Source organism: Paramacrobiotus metropolitanus, unplaced genomic scaffold (genome assembly GCF_019649055.1).
Source record: "Paramacrobiotus metropolitanus isolate TYO unplaced genomic scaffold, Prichtersi_v1.0 Parri_scaffold0000011, whole genome shotgun sequence".
Lineage (NCBI taxonomy): Eukaryota > Metazoa > Tardigrada > Eutardigrada > Parachela > Macrobiotidae > Paramacrobiotus > Paramacrobiotus metropolitanus.
Genome location: NW_026570231.1, coordinates 1,210,915 through 1,223,269, shown reverse-complemented (window position 1 = coordinate 1,223,269; position 12,355 = coordinate 1,210,915). Strand labels below are relative to the sequence as shown.

The following is a 12,355-nucleotide window of genomic DNA, read 5'->3' as shown; positions in this document are numbered from 1 at the left end:
TCGTCAGTACTCGATAAGATAAGTATGTACTAGGTACAGTTAATCATTCACTGCACAATTTAAGAAAGATCCATATAAATCTCAACAGATACCTGCGTACCTATTAGCGCATATGCAATATTTTTAGAGATTTAAAGAACTTTACGAGTATAAAATATATGAAGACAGCAGCATAGAAATTATAATAATAATCATCGTGGTGGTGAATGTCTCCCTCCTCTTGGTTAATCATATTCTAATTAATCGTGTAATCAAAACCGCTTACCCATGTTAAGTAATAAGTACTGTTATCTGCTTTAAATTACTACTGCTGGACTTGTGGCCGCAAGAATTCGCACAAGCCCTCAAACTAAAAATATATTAAATGGCTTTGTTATGAAAAAGTAGAACAACTATCTAATTGCTTGCTCTTCTGCACTTTACAGCACAAACATAAAGGAAACAGTACTGTGAAATGATAAGAGAAACGATGCACACCACGTTACTCATCATGTTATCACAAATTAACTTGGAAGAGGCAAAGCAGAAATGCTATTCATTACTTATTATTTATTTAAAGAGAATATTTAAAACTTCGCAGTTCCCGTGACCTACGCCAGATAAACCGTGAATCTAAAGATTTCGGTTTCAGTAAGCACTTGAAGATTACCAGAACGTGAACACTGAACATACATTATAACAACCCCGAGTCTGACGAACGATCATCCTTTCTGCTAAAACTATATTCAGAGAAAAATATAAAGGAGATCATATTGTCTGCGACATATGCAGCGCATTCGCCAAGTGCCCAAAATTAGTATCGACGAGGTTGGCTCCGCGTAAATTTGCTTCATAAAGGTTACTCCCACTCAGATCACACTGCTCCAGATTCGCTCCAGGAAATGATGCTTGTTTCAGCTCGCAATTCTTCATACTAGCAAACTTCAAATTCGCCACCCGGAAATTCGCTCCATTCAGCTGACTGTTGTCCAGTCGAGCGTTCCTCAAATTCACATTCTCAAAATTAGCACGCGATCCCGCTGGATCATCCGCGTTAACATTCTGCAACGAACACCGTTCCATCACGGCACAGGGTAATTTTACGCCGAATAGAACTGCGTGATCGCACACGGCATCCGTCAAATCCGCTCGATCAAAGTTGGCGCCCGATATATTAGCATAACTCAGATTCGCCCCTCGAAGATTGCTCATTTTGAAGTTAATATTGCGGAGATCCAGACGGGACAAATCACAGCCTTCAAAATTCATCCCCTGAAAACGTAGCTCCTGTGTAGAGGGAGAGACCATCAGGGCGCGGACGACGTCCATCCGGGACAAATTCGAAGTGGGACCACTGGCTGAGATCTGCACTATTTTGTCATCCTTATTGTCGTACTGATTCAGGTGCGGTCGGAGCTCTTTTTGGAGACGCTCGAGATTGTAGAATTCGGCTTCGGTGTATAACAGTTGAATATTATCGCGCTCTGTGACAACAAGCTTTCCTGTCCGAAGATAGCTCAAAAGAGGGGCGAATAGTTCGCCCGACCTACAAAAATAAGTTCAAGATTTTGCTATCAGTTTCTGTATATACTATTAATCGTCATATATAGTCAGATCTGTTAAACACCATTCAGTCGCATCACTAATGGTAAGTGTCACGACTTGAAGGTGGCGTAATACTCGTATCTTTAATATTAACCCGCCACTGAGGGCGCACAAAACCAACTAACTATCGGCAACATAGCAACACAGGCACACTGCTTCCGCAGTTGCCATGCTGGACACACAGGTCACAGCGGACACAGTATCTCGTGACATAGTGCCACTACACTACGCCACACGCCCTTCACTTCTGAAGTACACATGAAGAAGTACAAATCCATATTTATACTAGTCAAAACACGTACGTACAGATACAATCACCGAATTATCTTAGCAACGAACATTATTTTCCATTTTGCGCATCAAAACACACTTATTCACTCAACCTGCCACAGCGTCCTTCGTACGTACAACTCGCTAATTCTCCCTTGCTGGCGAAGGTCAAACTCACTCACAGTTGTCCTGCTTCGCTCAACCCTCTGCCATGAAGGAACCATCGGTCTCCAGGCTTCGCCCTTTTCTCCTGGTGCGCCGCCGAAACGAGTTCTCTTCCCTGGCTGGGCAGCCTTAAGCAGACGCTTCATGGTCACGGGCCTTCCAGAAGCATGGTACTCGTCCGCCACACACACGCGGTTTTCCCAGCTGCCTCCACAGGTGCGGCACTTCTCCTCCCGCCCTGCTTTCCCTCGTGGATCCCATCCACGATTCAGGCGCTCGTTCCCAGTACTCCACGCTTTACATCCGATGGATGGAGTTGATGTGCCTCTCCCTCGCCCCTCGCTCCTCGTCAGCATGATTCAGGCAGTAACCGCAGTGTACACTCTCACATATCTACCGCCATTATCTCATCCTTCACGCCAAGTTGTCACGACTTGAAGGTGGCGTAATATCTTTAATATTAACCCGCCACTGAGGGCGCACAAAACCAACTAACTATCGGCAACATAGCAACACAGGCACACTGCTTCCGCAGATGCCATGCTGGACACACAGGTCACAGCGGACACAGTATCTCGTGACATAGTGCCACTACACTACGCCACAGTAAGTCTTACAGTCTTAGAGGGAGTTTATAGCGGTTGCTACAACTTTGTGGCTACGTGCTATCCCCTCCCCCGATGCACAAATGCTAGTCTGTTCGCATAAACTCGTCGCCAGCTTGCTACCCTTCTAGCTGATAGCAAGAAAGTAGCCAGTTTACAGCGGCTTGCTAGGACTAGACGGCACCCGCCCGGTGTGACCGTAGAAGGCAACCGCCCACAGTAACGGCAGGTAGCAACAGCAGCGCCCGCCCTCCGCTACGGCAGCGGACAACCTCTTATGGTGGCGGGTTACTTGACTATGGCAAGCCGATATTAGGCTTATGGCAAGCCGACATTAGGTATATGGCAAGCCGACATTAAATACATTCTGGCAAGCCGATATTAGGCGTACTCGTAATATTGCTCTTTTCTGGAAATTATTTAATCCGCTTTAAACTTTTTAATTTATTGTACATGTGAAACATTTTTTTATTTTTTTGATTTGTTTCAAGATTTCATCTTCAAAATCTAAATTGAAATCGGCAATTTGAAAATTTTAATTTTGAAATTTCAAGTTTAGTTGTAAGTTGAAATTTTAAAGAAATGAATTTAAAAAAAATACAGTTCAACTTTCAAATTTAATTTAAAAGTTAAAAAAATTGAATTTTAAATTTAAAAAGTTTCATTACATGATCGTGTTTGTTAATTCGAACTTGGTTTCAAGGTTTTTAATTGTTATTGTGTACTGTATCGAATTTTTCCGCATTATCTGCGAAGTTGGTATATGGATTAGCAACCTCAGGAGGTTACTACATGGCTTAACCATTGTCCTTACGAGCTAGCAATCTAGTCACGACTACCAATAGCATCGTCTGTTTATGCAGACATTTGCGCTACGTAGTCGGTGCTACATAGCCAGCTATGTAGCAGTAGTCAGCCAGCATAAACTCATTTTGTGGAACTACTTGCTACCAAAACGGCTACGGGAGACCACGCCCGCGAAAATGGTAGCAAGTAGCAAGTAGTCAGGTCCGATAAACTGCCTCTTACTCTTGTGTTATCTTTTACTATGTACTGAGAAAGAAATTGAAAACAACGAAATTCAACTGATACAGCCAAAATCAAAATATGTCCGCAAAATATTACTTTTCCATTCAAAAGTTAATTGTCTCATATTTTTATATGACAGCTGTATCGTACGACTGAGGTAAAACGGCAGAACTCTCAGTCAGTCAGTAAACCCTAAATGACTATGCACAATGCACATACTTCCTTACCTATCAATCAAAACAGCACCAGTTGAATCCTTCTTCAAACCCCACGCAGGCACCCCTTCATCGTTCTCTTCGAACATTCTGGCCAGTACGGAAGCTGGTTCAGTTGATCGTAATGTTAACTTGGTGGTAGTAAACATACGGCCTCCGACATTCAGAGTAATCCATTTATCACGTTCCACACCGTCCGACGCAGTACCCTCGCGTAACTCTATGAGATCTCCATCGCGAATGATATCCAAAGAAACCATCTGGCATCCGTTAACGAAGCATGAGGCTCCATCGGGCGTGATGTTCCACAAAGAACATGCCTTGGCTTTGAAGTCGGAAAAAGTCTGTGGAACAATTATCCAACGAGGAGGAGTAGACTTCAAGGATTGGGCTTCGGGAATAACTTTAACACGTTTAGCTGGAAGGATGGCTTTAACCTCCATTATGAGTTAAGCAAAGTAGCTCAGTAAAACAAAGCTTCATTTACGGAAGGCACACGTTTTGTCCCACTTCCTTTTCTTATCAAATTCCTTTTCACAATTACTGTAATCATTATAATCTGTGAAATACAGCAAAGCAAGTAAAAACTATCAAACCTACTGTTCATGTTTTTTTGGTCATCATTATTTTATTATTGTCATGCTGTAAACTGTAAAGTGTGACGTATACGATTACATGTACTTGTAAACTGCCTCCCGAATGGGGACACTGGCGGTGGCGGTAAGAGTAGTACTAGTACTTATACAAATCGGATGCAGGCTGTTTTCGCTTTGACTTTTCGTTTTAGTTTGAAAACAAGAACGCATGTACCTCCTGCAGCCACGTGTTGATACGGCGGAGTACAAATATTGTATAGAAGGATATGAGCGATAAGTCATAAGTGTAGTACTATAAAATGAATAAATTTAATGGGCAATAGCCACCACGATAACAATGACTGCAAGCGCCGGTACACTACTTATCGTTAATAGTTAAATTAAGTAATTAATAATTACAGTGTGTGAGTACGTGACGCATGGTTAAAATTAATATTATTCGGTTTATTTTAAATCTGACCGCCGCTTAGGAACATTGGTAAGTAATGTCCACAACTTGTATTTTTATGTGCCAGCGCCGTCTTGATGACGAAAGTTTGACCGAAGTCCAGAACTATAGTACTGCCACACATTTACAATATAATTATGTACGACAGGAGTTTTGATTGATTTTGCCAGTTGTGAACATGGATACGAGTGATAGATGAAAGTTACTTTGGCTTCTGTTTGTTGAAAGTTGAAAATGGCAATCTTGGTCATTGCTCCACAGACTCGTGCTTCGCTGTTCTTGAATGCGTTGTTCTTTCGCGTAACCCCGGCTTACCTTACTTACCATTAGCTGGCTATACTAACTGTTCGATAAATTTCGTAGATATAATGCTGTCACCAAACTAATTATGACAGTCTATAACAATACATAGTTTTTACAGACGACATTGAACAAGTAATTGATAGTTGCTGACAACTGTAATGATTTGAGAATCTTGCATACATTTGCGAATAACAGTGGCGCTGTTTTGATTACTGAAACCCAAACTATTAAAACTGCCCAACCGTGAAACGCACATAAATATCCGACTGATGACCGCACAAAGAACTGATTAATTCCCACGCACCAGACTACAAGCTGCTGTTACATGATTTATTGCTAGCAACCATGCTGCGCGCGATCGATTGATATCGATAAGTAATTGCAGAATTGGCTAATTACAAATCCCTCTTGCATTGCACATGATCATGAGTGCAATGCGAAGAATACGTTTTCGGCTGTAACCATTAAGCAAAAAGCATGCTTTGTACGGGCACCTTACTGTACTTCGACCATTCACAAAGATTTGTTTTGATGACAAATTTGGTAGCGGTAAGACTCAAACGTGAGTTTGTTCTTTTTTACGGTTAAAAAACAAAATTTATCAGAATTTAAGTTTGTAGCGATGTCTTCACACTACGCACCAACAGCCAAATTATTTTCAATTTAACTCTGGTACATACGTACATACTCGTATATAAACGTTTATATTTAAGGCGATGCAATGTAGTGAAAATTAAGTAATGTCGCGTGGGTCCGTGCTTGTTGTATCTTTTTTTTCCCGGTTACCAATATCATGAAATGACGAAATTAATGATACAAACTTTTGAGCTTCCAGGACTTGTAGGTAGGTAGAACATTTAACGAATTAGCCGTCTGGACCGACCTTTGTATATACTCCGCGTAATGCTTGATTTACCACCTGTTCGAATCGTAACTTTCCCGACCTTTATATACACACTTTCAATCAACGTCCTTCAACAATTCAAATCGTGCACATTAGTACAGTAATTCAGTCAATGTTACCGCTGATATCGTAATGTTCATGCAAGACAGCATTTGGAAAAAGAGATCTTGTTTAAAGAGACGAACAATATATCGTAAGCGCCACTTCCATACTGTTTGATGTTGCCAGCCATGTGGAACGTGTTTCACCGTCACTGCAGTGCGGCACCGCCGCACAGGTATATTGTACTGTACATGCAGTACGTTACGGCAGATATGGCGCACAGCTTTGTACCGCTACTGCGAGATTTATTTATGCACAACAGGTAACAGCATGCTGCCATGATATCAACTGCAGTCTAGATTTCTGCCGCCATTGAAGCTCTTTCGTGTTTAACGCACAATTTTCCACGCTATGATCCGTTATGCATAATGCCGGCGAGAAATTTTGCTGGAGCATGATGAGGGCATATTGCGCCGGCTAATAAGCGCAGTCTACACTGGAAGTCTGGAACACAAAGAGAGCATGGATCATGAGGATTATAAATACACGGACTTAGATTTCAGGGTGATATCCCATGGGAATGGTGCGTGTATGCCGTTGCTGGTCAATCAGAATCCGCCAGCCATCAATCCGGCTAGTTCAGACTGTGTAGTAGACAGTGAGAATGACCAGCGAGATGATAAGAGTGTTTGTACTGGATTTTATGATCGCGATTCTGCTCATGCTGTGATGAAGAGCGAGAGCATGAACGCCGGCACAATACGGGATTCACTTGACCACGAAGCTGCTGCTGCACTGGCTGCAGTTTGTGATGTCCAAATGCAGCCAGCTGTCGGTGATCAAATACGGCAACTGCCTGCAGTGTCGCGCGATACTGATCAGGACACTAGTGAATATTCTAATCTTCCGCTGCATGACGGAAATTGTGATAATGTTGTGGCGGTGGAGGTTAATGCTGTCCTGGTGGAGATGCCCAATATGGCCGGTAGTAATATGATATCCCATTCGCCGCCACCGCCGTATACACTGGTCAGGGGCCGGAGAATGAGGTTTTTTCCCCAGCAGATCCACCTTCCGCCGGTACCTGATCCGGCCTGCAGCTATTCCCATGTTCTACAGCATTATCCGGATTTTTTTCAACGCCACGCGAGTCGGCACATGGAAACCAGCAAGAGTTGCTGTAATTTTCTTATGATGACCGGCACATTGAATGTCAGATGGTTTATCGTCGTTATCAGTTTCATTGCGTTATGCTGTGTTGTCGTTGGGATTGTCCTTGGAGCCCTCAAAGGAGCCAACGAATTTACGGGAGATGATAGTTTAACGATCTCGCTTCTGTTAATCGGTAAGCGTAATTTTAGAGCACACAAGTCCCTCTGTCACTACCCACTATTGACGACGTAAAATTCGAAAGTATGAAGACAAAGAATTTTTTATTATTAGACGTTGACACCTCAGTCCTAATGCTTGATAATGATTTCATGCAGTTTTCTGTTGTTTTTAATCCTGCAACTCATATGCATGGTCAGCTCTGTTGTAGTTATTATTGAGAATCCGGAGATTGGCATTAAGTTATGCGCAGTAATTTTCAATTTATCGATTGCAGTATAAGAAATTATTAACAAACTTTCAATGTGTTGAAATTAAAATTGTAGCACCTAACTGATGGTTATTGTATGTTTGTATTCATAAAGAGGGAGGGTTAATGAATACAGACGTTTAAAATTTTCTAGTTAAAGGAATTAATGCAAACATCTTACAGTGGAAACACATGTATAAATTGTTTTACATGCAATAGCACAACCAGGTGTCGGAAATCGCACTGGATTACAATGTTACGAAATAACGATTTTATAACAATCATGTACGGAAGCGCAATTAATGTGTTTTATGGTTATACAACGCCTTTAATGCCGGTCGCACTCCTTCGTGCTTGGCCTTGCTAGTGTCGTCCTTAAGTGTAAAGTTTTGTACTTTTTGCTTTTGACGAGTTATTTTATGCAAGATTGTCAGATGGCATCCAAACATAAATGTTATTTCTCGTTGTGTCGTAACAGAGTTTACGGTATGTGGATTTTGTATGACTTTTCGAGAGAGCGCTCTTAAAAACCCGTGCCAAAATGCAAAACAGGAAAATCAATTTCATGACGTTTGTCTCACTTAAATTTATTTAATATTTTCTTGACCCTTTGTTTATACTGATTTTCTTTGGAGAAAGCAGTATTCACTGTTTGCTTACTGCCGGCATATTTGTATTACACGTTCGACACTGTATGCAGCAGTGTCCTTGTTGACCATTGTGCGCTAATTTAATACTGCGCAGAAATTTCAAATACTGTGTACCGGTGTACATACTAGCACCACTGTTTTACTCCAGGAGTTTATTTATTCAACTATCACATCGTAACAGCTCTTTTACGACAGTGGTTTAAATTTCGTAAAAACAGCAGCTATCAAACTCTGTATAAGTGCACCAAAAAAATTTAAATAATATTAACGTTACCATAATTTTGGTGTTGTTTGCCTGGAGTTTCAAGAATGCTTGGAATGATCCTAGCAAAATATTGACGCATTCATAGAATGTTGTTAATATCAGATTAATGCATGATCATTATTTGTGATCGTACACAAACATTCCTGTCAATCAGTCACAAAATTTTCAGACTGTCGTAACCATAGTGGGTTTACTCCTGCATCCTAAAAGTTATCATGGGAATCACGACATGTTAAGCCCAAAGTTTTACAGAATTTAACAGAATTTCGGAAGATTAATTAATCGGCCACGGTTCCAAATGCAGCCATAATTATAGTATGTTATTTCTAACCACTACAAATACAAGCCCGCCAGCATTCTAAAACGTAGTTAACTATGAAATGATTATGACTGTCCAGTAACTTCCTTAATGCGGCATAATCATTAGAACATTCTAGTGCGGAAGCAGGGGTTTATTTGTCCAATCTGTAAAAATTTTGGGATGGATTATATTGCAGTTTGTGGAATGAGTTGTCGGAAATTAATTTCTGAAATCGTCATAACCGATTATAGCCTATAAGGGCTATAAGTAAATGGTATAATCAGCTTTTACACCACAAAGTTTAACACAATTGAGCAATTAATGGAGGTAACGGTAACAAATTCGTTCACAGTATTTTCACAAGCAAATTATTTTTTAAGTCAGTCATTATTAAAAAAATTACAAACGGTGATAGAAAAAGGGTGTAAAATGCGGTACAAAACAGTGTACTTTGATGAGTTCGAAGTATAGCTAGAGAGCCTGAGGATGCGCTTTTCATAATTTGGGGGAAACTTGAGAAAAAACAGCTTGAGAATGTGCTTTCATAATTTGTGGGAAACTATGTAAAACCAATAATTTTTGGGAAAACTAAAACTGATTTGAAATATGCGCCCTATACTTTATTGGTGGACCTGATTATTGTAACAACAAAAACTCTAGGCGAAAGAACTTTGTTGTGATTATAATGCGTATCTGGTTTTGAATTGCAGGTGTGGGAATTATTTTACTGACCGGTAAGTGCAAGAACCACGCATTGTGCGCTAGACAGACGTCATAAACGTACTATACTGTTGAGCACAATAAAATTAGTGGTGCACGCTGCATTTGTAATCAGTGTGATGACGATAATTATTGACAGTGTCCGGCATTGCCTGGCGTCTAACAAACAACCAAGCCGGCTCGGACACCAGCTCACTTCGGCGCATACTGGGCTTGGGTTCCGTTCGGGCCACTTCACCAGCATTGCAGAGCTTCCGAAGAGCACCATCAGGCCCGTTTGCTGCCTATGTGCTTCGCAATTCATTTGGCCGTCGTGGCGGCTGTCCACCAGCATCAGCCGCACCAGCGCCCGGCTACTGCTACGAATTTCAATTCCGTCCGCCTCCGCCCTCTTACTACGCATCCATGGCGGATTATAGGTTAGTTGGCTGACCACTTCCGGGCTTTAGTCACGTCGAGCCGTAATACACACATTTACGCTCAGTAAACGCTCGCATATGAGCGTACCCATTAATACGCACACATTGTATTCTTTACCATTTATAATAATAGACATCTGACCAATATTATTTAACAACAACGCGCACTGATCAACAGAGTCAGAACTTTACTTGACCGGACTGAATGCCATGGGAACACACGCACCCCGCCACCCGGCTACAGGCAGCCTATTGATCGGTCTAATCCGCTGCCATTGTTAAATCAGCTACAACCACAACAACTGGCGACCATGGCCACGCTACGGCCACTGCAGCATCATCCCGCTTCGGCGCCGCCCAGCTACCGATCTGGGTCAGAGGAGCGCCGGTCAGGAAGGGAACGCCGATCGCTGCAGCATGTCAACGCGATATTCAATGAGAACTATGCCAGTGCGATTGTCTACGAGGATGAAGGAGTCAGGCTTAGCCGATACAATATCAACGGGGAATCACGGGGACGCTTATATGATTCAGCGGAGTTTTCCCCTCCTAAAGCTGGCCTTGGCTCAAGTATTGAGCTTCTTGCTCAACTGTAGAGGAATATGTCATGATTCATTTGGGATCGCTTGTTCACAAAATGAGCTGTCATGAACTCAGCATTCAAGCTACGTTTTTTCAAAACAGCAACCTTTGAAATAACACAAAATTAAACCCTGGGAATACTACATAATCAATAAATTTATCGAATAAAACTTGACGGTTCGTATACGGGTTATTCGCGTCGTCCATGGTTCCATATTACAAAGTATCTCATTCATCAAGTCCGTTAATGACAAGCGTTTAAAGCGATTTTTTTTAAGCGAGCGCCTTTTATTTCCGTTTTCGTATACCCCCACACGAAAGTGATGCGGTCAGAATGCGAACGTGCGCATTCTGGATTCGTTTATTCTGCACGATTTCTGAAACTAACGACTTTTAAAAAATCTATGCTATTATATTTTTCTCCTTCAATTAAAAGCCCAGTTGGCTAGAAATTCAATGGTCGAAGTCGATCGGATTTCGCGCCAGCTCCGTTGGAAAATTGGACGTTCTGCAAAGTGCTGTTAAAATGTGCGCAAGCGATGAAACGTCCGTATCTGAGCGCATACCTGGGATGCGATTTAGAGACGACCAACTAACTACATAACAGCAACACTCGAATTTGCGCAAAGTTTAATTGGAAATATACAGAAACATGACCAAATCAGCATAGTTTTTCCGCATCACTTTCGTGCGGGACGTACCGGTTAGTACCATTGTTGCCGCAGTATCGACATAGGTCCGGCTTAGGCTCTATTGGCTTAGTTACTGTTGGCCACCCAAAATTTAAAGAACAAAAGATGAGATAATGTGGTGATTTTCAAGTTAGCGGCCTTGCGCTGGTCTCTCCATATATATTTTTTATTTATTTATAAATAACTGCATCTCAATGACAATTAACAAGAAATAAGTATAGAATTGCGGCTCCATGTTAGGACAAATAATTCGATTAGTATCGGCACATGGGCCGCTTACAACGCCGCATGCAAATATTAACTCTCATTTTTCGAGTAATAGTCGGTAGGATTATGGCAGAGGAAATCAGGCGTGTCGTAGATAAATTTACAAATACTACGTAGTAGCCTTCTACAAAGACGAACTAGAATCAAAACAAAGTCTCACTACTTAGTGCTTCAAGGCTGCATATAAAACCTGATGTCCGTCATTGTACGAGTACTGGTTGAAGGCAATTTCAGAGCGATCAACGAGCCTTATCGCGACAGAGAAGCCGTCGGTCAGATCAGTTGTTAGCAATTTCCGCTGGCAGTGCACATTATACCGTATATCTGTTGAGCCCGTAATTTCCGTCTAGCAGTTAGAGCCGCCGTTGTCTACTGCTCGTTACACGTACGGGGTGTTATCGTGTGGATGCTGACGATGAAAAACGGTCGGATGGCATTTTGTATGCTAGTATAGATCGTTGATGAACGAAGCGTTCATTTCACTTAATAGATGTTGTTTGTTCACTTGACATCTTGAAACTGTTGTGGCCGGCTCTTTCCACTCTCACTTATACCACCCGTCGACTGGAGTGCCATGCTGATGGTCATTTACCGCCATGGACACCGTAATTTATACCGCAAGCCTCAATGACAAACATACCAAACAATAGCAACACCATCATGCATTAAACTTGGCCACATATACACTCTCGTACAAATTGCTCGAGCAGGAATTTTCG

At 41.8% G+C, this 12,355-nt stretch overlaps 2 protein-coding genes across 3 annotated transcripts; one reads left to right on the top strand and one right to left on the bottom strand.

Annotated features, from left to right (window-relative positions):
- Positions 1–456: 456 nt before the first annotated feature.
- On the bottom strand, positions 457–4,486 carry LOC129583738 (BTB/POZ domain-containing protein KCTD9-like). 2 transcript variants are annotated; one of them, XM_055475675.1, is made up of 2 exons: positions 3,881–4,486; positions 457–1,525 (listed from the first exon to the last, which is right to left on the bottom strand). In XM_055475675.1, exons 1-2 carry the CDS (start codon positions 4,309–4,311, stop codon positions 748–750), a joined length of 1,209 nt encoding a protein of 402 aa, XP_055331650.1. In that variant the 5' UTR covers positions 4,312–4,486; the 3' UTR covers positions 457–747. The 2 variants fall into 2 exon arrangements, with proteins under 2 accessions (XP_055331650.1, XP_055331651.1); XM_055475676.1 differs by lacking the exon at positions 3,881–4,486 and adding an exon at positions 1,993–2,660 and having other exon boundaries at positions 460–1,525.
- A 755-nt stretch (positions 4,487–5,241) lies between these two features.
- Positions 5,242–10,847, top strand: LOC129583644 (uncharacterized). Its single transcript, XM_055475529.1, has 4 exons — positions 5,242–7,506; positions 9,667–9,690; positions 9,816–10,095; positions 10,274–10,847. Exons 1-4 carry the CDS (start codon positions 6,684–6,686, stop codon positions 10,689–10,691), a joined length of 1,545 nt encoding a protein of 514 aa, XP_055331504.1. The 5' UTR covers positions 5,242–6,683; the 3' UTR covers positions 10,692–10,847.
- The last annotated feature ends 1,508 nt before the right edge of the window (positions 10,848–12,355 follow it).

What these genes read in the sequence shown, in the direction of transcription:
- LOC129583738 (XM_055475675.1), bottom strand. Translation starts at nt 4,311, where the DNA reads ATGGAGGTTAAAGCCATCCTTCCAGCTAAACGTGTTAAAGTTATTCCC. An exon ending in GGTGCTGTTTTGATTGATAG is followed by an intron (nt 1,526 to 3,880) that starts GTAAGGAAGTAT and finishes TTATTTTTGTAG; the next exon opens with GTCGGGCGAACTATTCGCCC.
- LOC129583644 (XM_055475529.1), top strand. Translation starts at nt 6,684, where the DNA reads ATGGATCATGAGGATTATAAATACACGGACTTAGATTTCAGGGTGATA. An exon ending in GATCTCGCTTCTGTTAATCG is followed by an intron (nt 7,507 to 9,666) that starts GTAAGCGTAATT and finishes TTTGAATTGCAG; the next exon opens with GTGTGGGAATTATTTTACTG. An exon ending in GGGAATTATTTTACTGACCG is followed by an intron (nt 9,691 to 9,815) that starts GTAAGTGCAAGA and finishes AATTATTGACAG; the next exon opens with TGTCCGGCATTGCCTGGCGT.